We start from the raw sequence: 12,351 nt of genomic DNA, 5'->3' as shown, positions 1-12,351 counted from the left end.
TAATTGTTCTTCAGGATTTGTTGCCTGGGGGCTTATGGGGAAAATGACTCCTAATAGAAATACTATTATATTTTATTCACAGTATTCTTTCAGAGGATTTAATGATAAATCTGTTCCCATTACAAGAGTAAAGTTAAATGTATTCCCAGATTTAGATAAAACACGCAGAAATAATTTACAGGGAGAAAACTGCTGAATAAAGAAGAAAAATGAATGGAGTCATGTTTTGATCTATGGAGAGCATTGAGAAAGGATTTCATTCGGGTGGGGTGAGTTGATCCTTCCTCTTCTCGGTAGGGAACCCTGAGTGCACAGACTGCTCCCAGGTGAGCAGGAAAACAGAAGACTTTGGTCAGGAAATGCCAAGGGTGTAGTTTCACTTAGAATATACTTTCCTAGGCAGCCTGTCTGCACTTAAACATATGAGGGTCCACACACTTCTGAACATCGGAAGTTGATTTCTTGTCTTTTATTTGTGATGTGTGCTGATTTCAAGTTCTCTTGTGTTTGGTGTGAACTCTGCAGACACATACATATATGCGCGTGCGTGATTTGTGGTGTTTGAATCATCACTTATAGAAATGTGCAAGATTAGATCTACACATTTTCTTCACCTTTCCTTTGTTTTGATTTTTTAAAATTTAATTTAATTTTATATTGGAGTATAGCTGATTTACAATATTGTGTTAGTTTCAGTTGTACAGCAAAGTGATTCAGTTATACATATACATGTATCCATTCTTTTACAGATTCTTTTCCCATATAGATTATGACAGAATGTTGAGTAGAGTTCCCTGTGCTATACAGTAGGTCCTTGTTGATTATCTGTCATCTTTCTTATATAAAAGAGCAAAGGGCTGTGGAAACAGGTCACAGAATGCAGCGGACTGCCCCTGACCTGCAGGGATTTAGCTTGGAGGCCTTGGCGATCCCGTTAGGCATCCTTTTCTCCTCTGAGCCTGGAGCTCTAGCATCAGCCTACCTGATCCAGTGCCCTGTGGATGAGCATGGTGTTAAGTACTTGACATTCATTTTCTCCTGTAACCCTTGGATCAGTTCTCTGCTGATAAGACTTCTATTATCTTATGAAACAGACAACGAAGCTGAGGCTCACAGATGCTGAGCAGCTGCCGGGGGTCTCACGGGTGGGTACCAACTCCCAGGGCAGCTCTGGGGCTGGTACGTGGAATGCTCAGCAGTTTCCATCCCTTTGTGGGGGTTTCAGACCTGTAATTTCATAATGGCTCTATGACTGGCTATCATCACCATTCTACAAACAAGAAAAGTGAAGCACAAAGCCACGAAGTCTCCAGCGAAAGAAGGCAGCTGGAAAGGGGTAAAACCAGGAGTCGCATCAGCTGTCTGCTAGCAAGTCCCTGCTTTGGGCCCTGCTTTGCCTGGTCTCTTCAAGCCTCCTCACCTGGGGCTGCCCTTGTCTTGGAAGATCATGTAACAGCCCCAGTGCTGTCCAGTGGTCAATGCTGTGCACTGCACAAGGACATCTACCTGCAAATCTCAATCCCTCGTGGGCTGTTTCATCTCTGACTTGGAAAATCCATCCTGAAGGTCTGCTCAAGTAATTTACCAGCATTGTCCTTTTTGGTTTTAATTGACATCAATTATTGAGGCGCCTTCTAACCCATTTTAAATGGATTTCCCATGAACAACTGAATAGAGTTTTCACAGGTGACAACTTTTCTGTTTCAGAGACCTGAGGGCCAGTGAGAAGGGGTTTCAGAGCTCAGCTGACCTGGTCCAAGTCTGGCTTGCTTTGTGACACATCCATTAAACTCTCTGAGGTTAGTCTGTCTATCCATTAAATGGGCATAGTAACATTTACTTCAAAGGAATGCTGTCACCATTTATTTAGATTACACACACACACACAGACACACACACAGAGACTGTCTGTTGTATAGGCTTTAAAAAATATTAGACACTTAATGTAAATCATTAATTTATATTTGCTTTAAAAATTAGAAATACCATATTCAGGTTCTGGGACATGTATTAGGCACTAGGAAAATGTCTGACTAATAAATGAAGGTCACTCTACCGCTTGTGGCTTTTTTCAAGGTTCTAAATGCACCCTCCGAGCAAGCTTTGCTCAGTGTTTCCCGGGACTGCTGATTGATGGGGTGGGTGGGAAGAGTTCCTGATTCCCAGGGGCCCTGAGTAGGAGTGGAGAAAGCTGGAAAGTTGGGATCAGAATCTACATATTTGGGTCAAATTCTACTTGTAAATTCTGTGGCCTTGCCAAGCTATTTACATTTTCTATTCCTGTTTTTGCTTTTTACCCAGGTTGCAGAATAGAAATAATAAAAACAGCTTTTCTGCTTTGTTCTCGGGCATATAATGCCCTACTCAGGGTTAAAGTTACTTTCATATTCTGATCACTTTGGATGATGGTGCAAGAATGCCTGGACACTGTTCCTAAGTCTCAGCACATTTGTCATGAGTCTGGTCACAGTTTTAGGAGAGTATTGATCCTAGTGATGCCATGCTCATACCTCCTTCATTTACATCTGCTGGCAGCCTCTTTAGGAAGTAGAGGAGGCCATGTGACTTACCTCAAGGTCATGGATCTTGAAATCCTTCTTCCTCCATGGGCCATCAGGCCTCTATCTGTATACTCTGAAACAATTTATCTCTTTATCTGCCTATCTATCTATCCATTTATTTATCTATCCATTTATTTATTTATTTAAGATGCCTTTTATGTTCCATCATTTTTCAATATGAAATTTTGGGTAATTGTATTAAAGAATTTGAATGGAAAGGAATACACATACAGTATATAGAAGTTGATTCAAAACTCTTCATTCTTCAATTAAGTGTATTCAATTTACCTACTTAACATAAGGTCACTTCCGTGATGATATTTGGAGTAAGATTCCTTCTCCCTGGATGCCAGTTTTTAGTTTTATATATCTGCTGACCACAATTCTCAAATCTCCAAGTAGGAATATACATAATAAAATGCTGACATTATAGTAGAAGTCGGGTCGGTGTTTTAATTAATTATTTTTTAATTTTAATATTTTCCAGCTTTATTGAGATGTATTTTGACACATAACACTGTATATATAACCGTATATATTTCGAAATGATTACCATAATAAGGTTCTTTAGGTTTTTATTTTTAAATATGAATCATTAAATGAGTTGAGAAAACAAAAGCAGTCTTTTTTACAACAGTTCTCAGTACATGTAAATATTTTCTTCAAACCGGGTTAGTTACTTGTCCTAACTTCTTTTCAACCAAAAAAAAAAAGAAACTCACATTTTTCCTAGCATCGGTGTTAATGCTCAAGCATCATCAGCGTGGTGAAGCTCGGTCTCAGACTGAAGTCCAGTGAACTGCTCAGCTGTTCAGAGTGGGAAACCTGCCGGTGAAGGAGGTAGGACCGCGGATTCGGATTCGGATTCGGAGCGAGCGCAGGTTGAAGACCTTCACCGACTTGACTCGCACTTCCTCCTGCCACCGCCAGGAGCGCCCGGGACGCGTGGAGCTTGCAGCGCGGCGGGGGCGGGTGGGGGTGGGGGTGGGGTGGGGGTGTGGCTGCAGGTTGGGGCTCCCGCCCCGCCGGCTGCGCGGGTTCGCCGAGCCCGGAGGAGGGAGCGCTAGCTACCCCGAGCGGGAGGGAGCTTGCAGACTCCGGCTCAGAGCAGCTGTCTGGACACCTTGGGTTTTGGGGTGGGGAGCCCCGGCAACTGTGAACATGGACTCCGCCGCGGGAGCCTGTCTCAGGATGCTCTTTCTTTTGTCTGCCCAGCCCTGGAGTACATTAGCAGCAGGGAATACTTGTGAGTACAGCAAATCTTTTAAAACTTATACTGTCAACTGAGAATTCGTGTTTTTTAAAAAAAATAATTGAATTTTACAAATGGAATCACTGGTCTGCTTCTGAAAATGAGGCATTTAAAAAACATCGCAAAGTCCCAACGTTTGGATAGGATGGTTTACAATGGTTTTTCCACTTGTCAAGTCTGTAATACACAAAGCCTGTTTTGACTTGTCTGTGAGCTGAATTTTGTCTGTGTGCTGTTGTTTTGAATATTCATTGAGAAAGCTCAAGTTCTAGTAAAACCTAAAATTAGCATGAGAATATTGAGGCGGAGAGAGACCAGAGAGAGAGAATAGCAGGAGATGAGGAGAGAAGAGCATGCCAATATGTCATTTATTTCTTTTTACTGTGAATACATTTTGCAGGATTTATGTCAGAGAGGAAATCGTTGGCCGACCTGGCCGGGTCCTGCATTAGCGTAGATGTTTGCAGTTGGCGCCCTGCGGAATCGGGTACCAAGAACTCGGGCGCTGCAGCGGCGGGCAGGCTCTGCAGCAGAGCCCAGACGGCAAACCTGGTTAGTCCCCAGAATTACGAGAAGGATAGACCCCTCAGAATTAGAAGGCTTTTGCTTAAAGGAAAAACATAACCTGCCATTCAGGTTCATTTCCAAGTGCACATGCTTGTATATTGTGATGTGCTGTGTTTCTCATTTTGTTGGTTCAGTGAAGATGTATTAACCTCTCAGTTCTGGACTGGCAATGTGAGTCTGATCTAAAGATGCTAGCCAAATTGATTCAGCCGACCTCAAGGCATTTTAATCTGGAAATCGGAAAAAGTTTTCGAAGTGTTATTCAGATTGAAATCTCCATCATAGGGCTTTTCTTTCCTTGAGGGATTTGAAGAAAGCCCCCTTAGTCCTACATCCACACCCCAGCCCCCTCAAGAATTTTTTTTAAATCAGGTTGTAGGGAGTAAGGCAAGCTATTATGCATTTCAAGAAAGTGCTAGTAGGCATGTTAGAAACCGACCTTGCTGCTGGGTATCCAGTTTTATCTGGGGGTGGGGTGGGCTGGGGAACTCTGCCCTTACCAGGAAGTTTGTGCTAAAGTGAAAAGCATTTTGTACAAATAGTTACCCTTCCAGCATTCATCCATATATGCCCCGAGGCTGTGATAAGTTTGTGTTGTCATCATTTAGTCTCAGCTCATTTAATGCCATATTATATGAGTTACTCCTGAAAATGAGCCTTAGTCTCCTTTAAGAAAATACTGCCCCGTGTTTCAGACAGAATTTTAATTTAGCTTTGGGCACAATTTCCATGAATTAATTACAATGGAGGCATTTACATGAAATCCTTAGGTCCTGCAGTAAAGCATTTATCACTTTGCTAAGAAATTAAAAATGTAGTACTAAATGATTTGCTAGTATAAAAGAATTATAGAATAATTTAACATAGTACACTGAGGTGCAATTAAAAAGTCACCAGAGGTCACTCTTACTTAAAGGAAACATGGCTTCAAAAATCCTTCCCTTAGAAGAGAAGCAGAGTGCTGTGCTGCCTTTCTTGTCTCCTTAGTTGTGATTACAGGATATTGCAAGATCAGTTATTTTGATATTTCTTTATTTTCTGTTTGTATTTTATTCCCTGAAATCCACAGAGGTATCATGTTCTTCATACTGAGCATCTTTTTTAAGAGTCACATGCTCTGAGGTGCTCCATGTCTGAATATCCAGGCAGATACCCTTTTCTGAATTGAATATATCTCTAAGCTCAGTTCGTCTGGGTCTCTGGCTGACTCTTCAAATGTCAATGCTAGTTTTCACTTTTCAGCCTCTGTTTTATTTAGATGTGTTTAGTACTCTGATTAAAAGTTCAGTAAGTTAAAAGTACCTATGTAAATTTGCATGGCTAAGAACATTTTAGATACTGTAGAGTCCTTGATCACCGCAAAGATGGCTACTGTAGTTGTTCAAGTGTCAAGTATATATTTAAATGTCTTTGCAAACTTAAAGATTCATAGAGGGTACACAAACTGTGTTTGATAATTGCTTGCTAATCTCATTTGACAGTATCCTTTGTGGCAGTAGAGGTAATTATAGTCTAGATTATAGACTATTATAGTCTATATATTATAGTATTATAATATAGATTATTATATTATAATATAATATAATAATCTATATTATAGTATTATAATATTACATATATTACTATCGTATTATAGTCTAGATTACATATTATAGTAATATGTAATAGTCTAGATAGTCTAGATAGTCTAGATTACATATATAATTACTATTATATATATAATATATATATTATATATATTACATATATATAGTAGTCTAGATAGTCTAGATAGTCTATATAGTCTAGATTACATATATAATTACTATTATACATATAATATATATATTATATATATTACATATATTATTATTATTATTATATTACATATAATACTATCGTATTACAGTCTAGATTAGCTAATTTGACCAAATGGATTTTTCCTTAACTCTCGAATATTTGGGAGGTGTTTGTTTGTATGTGTAGATGTATATACAAGCAAGGTATTTCAAACCCATATTTGAAATTTGTTACTACATAAATCAAGGTAGAGGGTTCTTTTAGTCCTGTCCCATCATTTGAGAAATTCTAAAGAGGAGTTTGCCAGCAGGATGGGATTTAGGCTGCCAACAAGAAATCACGAACACCAGCATTTGCTCAAGTCTTTTGATCGCTAACCTTTTATTCCTAAGAAGTGTTTTAAGAACTCAAGTAATCTTTTCAGACAAGACTTTAAAACTAACAAAAATGAAATATTCTTAAGCCCTGATAAAATAATGAGAACTGTATGTAAATTTTTAAAAAGGTAAAGATCTTCTCCCCAAAAGGATACAGTGACATTTTTCCTCTATTTACAACTGGTTCTCAGTAGTAAATTAGTCAGGGGGGGGTGGGGGGGTGGGGGGGGTCAACCTGGGTGAGGTTCTGGCATAAGACATACTTTCATACAGGACTTGGTTGAAACATTTGACATCTCAGAAATTATCCATGTTTTGACATGAATCTTTATAATTAATGGGAAATTTTAAGTCAGGAGGAGTCTACACAGGGCAAGAGTAATGTTTCTAAATAGCCAAAAACATGGGCCTTTTTTTTTTTTTTTTTCTCATTCTCTGTCTTTTTGAAGATAAAACAAGTTGAATGGACAGCATCCTCTAGGACCTGATATTTAAAAATTGTGCATCTCTACTTGGTCTGCCTTCTAGAACTCTTTGTATTTAGTCAAGATGAAAGTGTTATTCTAATGGAGTTATCCTCTTAAATGGAATGCAAGAGGAAAGTTAGAATATAGATTCCAAGTTAGAGCCCTGTTTTCCAGAAGTTGTTGTGCAGACAGTGGTTGGTTTGCTCACTTCCTACCATGAGCCACAAGTGGAAGAGGGCAGTAGCTCTCTGTTTTAGGATTATCCCTGTGAATCTACTATTTGTTTATGAACTTTCAGATCTTTTTTTGGGGGGGGGAGGAAGAAGAGATATAATCTGAATAAGAAAATGTCAGTATTTTGATTGCATATTTAGTATTGTAAATCTGTCTCCTGGATCGCATGTCACTTTGAGGAGTAATGTTCACTCTTTCCCGATTAAGGAACAACACAATTGGAAGTTAATTTACAGCTGAATTATTTTCCCCATATAAGTAAAGTACCAGCTATAGCTAGTAGCTGCTGTCCTCCCTAACTCTACTCCCCAGTGAAAAGAAAAAGGACTGAAGTCTCTGAAAAGGACTGAAGCCAGTGTTAGACATTTCAGCCGCTGTTGATGGTGATTATTTGACGTAAATGATGATATTTATAGACTCAGGGGTTCAATTTAGTGAGTGTTACACACTCATCCGCACCTTGTTAAATCTCAGTACTTGTAATTTTCTCTAGAAGTCTTCTTTTGTTTCCTTCCCCTGTCAAAAGTGCCCTTCTTGTTGTGAGAATAAAAGATGTATTTCTGGCCCACTACAGGTGGGGCACACAACTTGAATCACTGTTCTAGGAGTGGTAATCAGGATTTGTTTTTATCCAACAATGTCTCCTCCCTGTTATGTCCTGCATATGTATGAGAGGTCTCTGCCCTTGGTTGGGGGAGCAAATCAAGCCCATTTTGTTGGCCAGCATGGGAGACAAACATGTGCTCTTCATGTAATAATACCTAGTGCTTGATCTAGGCAAATATATTAGCACCTCAATTTGAAGATTTGTATCAGATTTGAATCCTTTCTTCACTGGAGCAATGGCTCCTTATGTGCTAAAGTGTTACTGTATCATCTTTAATGAAAGTTTATTAATAGGATCCTCTAATAGATATTATCACACAATATTATTCTCTTAAAAGAAAAATAACATACACAGTATAATAGTGAGACACTTGTTGTATAAATTATCCTAACCCAATAACATGATTAACCTTAAGAATTTGGTATAAAAATACATGAATTGCAGACTGGAGGAACTGAACATAATGCTACAACTGCTAAGAAGTATAAAATCGTGAGAATTGATTTAAGTGAATGTCTAATAGTGTGTTTATCAAATGTCTCTTCTCAAGGGTATTGTTTGTCAGAACTCCTGTCATTTCAATGGGCACAGATTCTTTGTAATTATTTGCTAAGTGTCATCAACATATTCTATTGCTATATGAGCACAGTCAATCTCAAGTAATGCCATGTGTGCTAAGACAATACAGTCCATAAAGAAGTTTTCACCTTGGGTAATATGGACTAAAATCCTGCTACTGTTTTAATTGGTGCAGGCTTCTTTTTGTCTCAATAGTGTGCTTAGTGGTTTTCTAGAGTGAGTCGAATCCTCCAAGTTAATCAGGATTATCCCTGTGAATCTACTGTTTCTTTATGAATTTTCAGATCTTTGGGGAGGAAGAAGAGAGATGATCTGAATAAGAAAATGTCAGTATTTTGGTTGATATTTAGATTGAATTACTTACGTCTACCTGTTTCTGAAAGGCATGAGACCATATGTACTATGTTCCTTGGTGTAGGGAGGGAGCCTATCAGGAGATGTGCCCCGGGAGCAGGTGAATGGGGAATCCATTCGTGATTCGGTGAAACATGTTGGGGAAAATGAGCATAGACTATGGAGGGAGGTATTTAGTCAGCACTGGAGCTTGGACTTGTTGGAAAGAGTCTTCAACAAACTGGTAAACGGACCGTTTTTTTAAAAAAGTCATATTTGAATAAACTTCCCAGAAATACTGAGGTCAGAATATTTTTGAAAACTTCGGGAAAACAACAACATTTTTTTCTCCAAAAAAACTTACAAAGTCCATGTGACTATCAACACAGAGTGACAGGCAAGGCTAGAGCTGTGAGGGTCCTGAAGCTTATGCAACTGGGGGAGACTCTTTAAGCAAACAAACAAACAAAATGACCCTAAAGACACATTATCAGTGACCCTCCCACGCCTGAAAGCCTGTTCTGGGGAGAAGACTGGAGCTCAAGAATGTCTGCTCCTTTGAGTTGATTTGGAAAAAAAACCCCAAATCATTCAAGAGTACTAAATAAAGGACATATTCACTGACAAAAATCTCAATTAACTGAGCAAATTTGAATTTGAATTTTTCCCTTTAAATCAAAATCAGAATTTGAATATAAAAGTATACTTATAAAAGTATAAACGAGTTCAAACAATTTGGAATGAATAGATCCAGGGTTTACCTGCAATTCTAATTCTAATCCTGAAAAACAAATATGAAATTAACCTCTGGATCTTCTCCCCACTTAACTTTTCAGAGCCTTTAAAGGCTTGGCTTCAACATACAGAGTTCTTCAGAGTAACTTCCAAAGTGTCCCCACTCAATCTGCCTACCTGGGGCCCGTTGCGGTGCTGATTGCTATAGGCTCTGTTGCATCATATTGAATAACTTTAAAAAACTGAATTATTTATGTCTACCTATTTCTGAGAGGCAGGAAACCATATGTAATACGTTCCTTCAAAATATCATACTTGTTTTGTCCAGTTTGAGTTCTATGGCATAAGGTTAAAATCTGTGTGCTAATTAAAGTTATACACAACTTGTAAATACTGTAAAAACTAACACAACATTGTAAATCAACTATACTCCAATGTAAAATAAAAAGTTAAAAAAAGAGAGGGTATGATAGAGTGACCTTTTGACATTATGCAGGAACATTGTTTAATAGGCCCACATGATTGTTTAATTACCTAGAAGAATGCACCCATGTCTGACTTGGTCATTTACCATTTGACTGGAGTTTAGACGCTGAAATTGATGATTTCTTTTTTTTTTTTCTCAGGTACATATGGTAACTACAAAGGTTTTATTGCCCTGTAGGACATTGATCAGTTTTTTTGTAACCTAGCAATCTCATTCTAATGTTCTTCTATAAATGCCTGTAAATTCCTAGTTTCTCAAAATGCTCTTTTACTGGATTAGTCATTAATGAGTTTATGATTCTTTGGCATGCATTTGTTCTATATTTGTACATGTGGTGTTTTTAACTTTTGAAAATAATGCTTTGACATAGAGATTGCACATGTCTGGTAGGTGTCCACATAACCTTGTGTGATAATACATGTGCTTAGTTTGAGTGTTGCTTTACAATAAATTTCCTTTCTGGTTCATTAGAAACTTTACTTTTCAATAATAATATGGAGAGTCTGGCTCGCCATAAAAAATAAAAATATTCTCCTTAGTTTCCAGGTAATGGGTATTTTCAGTGTACTGATTTGAAATAGAATTGAAACATAAAGTACTTGAAATTTTGAGTAGTTTAAAGTTAGGAACTATATAATTTTTATTTAAATGTATGCCCGTTTAATGGACCAGTTTAAAAAAAAAAAACCTCCCTCCAAGGCTGTTAATCACAAATGAAAAAATGATATATTTTATCTAGGCTATGGCTTTTATTAAGTTTTTACTCGGTAGTACATCAGGAAAAGATACTCATGGAGGATGTGCTAGTGATAGCTAACTCATGGAGAGAAACTTGAAAAAAGTTTGTTTTTTAAACTGGCAAATATGATCCTTTCGGATGAGTCATTTTAGGGCTATGGTAAATGGTGTATCAGATATTTAAATTGATGTGTTCCTAAATTGTATCACCTGTGGTTCCACCTCTGGCCTTAGTGGCTGTCACCTGTGGAGAAGGAATTTGTATGCCACGTGTTCCCTGGACCACTGTGGGAGGAAGGGGCTGGTGAACCTTGTTTGGAATCAGTGGCAGTTTCGATAACCTCAGAAGCCACTTAACGCTGTGGCGTAGACCTAGGGTCCCCACATGCTCGTTTCAGTAGCATCTCATTACTTGGGGTGTTCGAGACCCAACAGAGGGTTTCTCTGGAGCTTAGGAGCAAGCAGTGACATTGCTGCTTGGATGATGCAGGAGCGACCTGCTGCCTTGAGACATAAGACCAGGTGCCACCTGCAGTTCTCAAGGTTGTAATTAGTTTTTTTTTTTTTTTTTTTTTTTTTTTTTTTTTTATTTTAAAGTTTTACTTGATTTTATTTATTTATTTATTTATTTTTGGCTGTGTTGGGTCTTCGGCCCGCGCGAGGGCCCTCTCCAGCCGCGGCAAGCGGGGGCCACTCTTCATCGCGGTGCGGGGACCGCTCTTCATCGCGGTGCGCGGGCCTCTCTCCATCGCGGCCCCCCCCGTCGCGGGGCACAGGCTCCAGACGCGCAGGCTCAGCAATTGTGGCTCACGGGCCCAGCCGCTCCGCGGCACGCTGGATCCTCCCAGACCAGGGCTCGAACCCGTGTCCCCTGCATTAGCAGGCAGACTCTCAACCACTGCGCCACCAGGGAAGCCCTGTAATTAGTTTTTATTTTAACATTTATAAATCCTCAGGCAGCCAAAGAGCTTGATAAAGTTAAGCTAAATACACTCTTCCTCGGAGTGGTGAATTGGTGGGAGAAGTGGCAGAATGAACCATGTGTGTGTACGTATGTTTGTGTGTCTTAAGGGAGGCTGGTTGGGTAGAGAGACCTGCTGAAGGAATTAAAAACCACTGTCAATAGTTGTAAGACAGGCACAGATTGGATTAGGTGACGATCCAGTTACGTGGGATTGAGCTATTTCTTACTTGTTACCATGCAGAACGGATATTCTCCACTTTGGATTTCTGAGCATGTGAGCAATCAGGAAATGCAAAGACATCTGCCCTGACCCAGTTGAACCCCAGTTGAAACTATTGCCTTCACGTGTCGGAGGTGTTTTGTGTTCTAGGATATTGCTGTGCAGCCACCGTTAGAACCAGCAGTACTTAACCTGCCTCTGAGGCCTTCCCAGGTCCTGTTTCCTGTTAATACAGTTCTAAGGAATGGCTGGTAGGATTTTGATTTAAAGGCGAGTAGATGTAATAAAGGGAATCTGATTAGCATGCGAAAATAATTCAGTAATTTGATTCAGGTCAAAGAAAGTAATTTTAATATAAACTTCTATTATGGAAGAAAATATTTTAAGAACTGTTAACTATTTTAATGTCTCAGATTTGGCTGATGTAAGAAAAATAATATGTTTCTATAGA

General features: G+C 39.0%; 1 protein-coding gene across 3 annotated transcripts in view; it reads left to right on the top strand.

The window, feature by feature from the left end:
• The window catches only part of LOC103017183 (contactin-associated protein-like 3), a 250,501-nt gene that overhangs the window by 49,832 nt on the left and 188,318 nt on the right, over nt 1-12,351 (top strand). The window contains exon 1 of one of the 3 annotated variants that reach the window (XM_057547775.1): nt 3,580-3,807. The exons of the other annotated variants lie outside the window; for them this stretch is intronic. Coding sequence (XP_057403758.1) covers nt 3,723-3,807 — 85 coding nt within the window. The 5' untranslated portion in view covers nt 3,580-3,722. Of the gene's footprint in view, nt 1-3,579; nt 3,808-12,351 lie in introns of those variants that run through there. 3 annotated transcript variants of the gene reach the window in all.

This window comes from Balaenoptera acutorostrata, chromosome 6, assembly GCF_949987535.1.
Source record: "Balaenoptera acutorostrata chromosome 6, mBalAcu1.1, whole genome shotgun sequence".
NCBI lineage: Eukaryota > Metazoa > Chordata > Mammalia > Artiodactyla > Balaenopteridae > Balaenoptera > Balaenoptera acutorostrata.
Note: the sequence above shows the minus strand (reverse complement) of the source record. Positions and strands in the feature narration are given on the sequence as shown.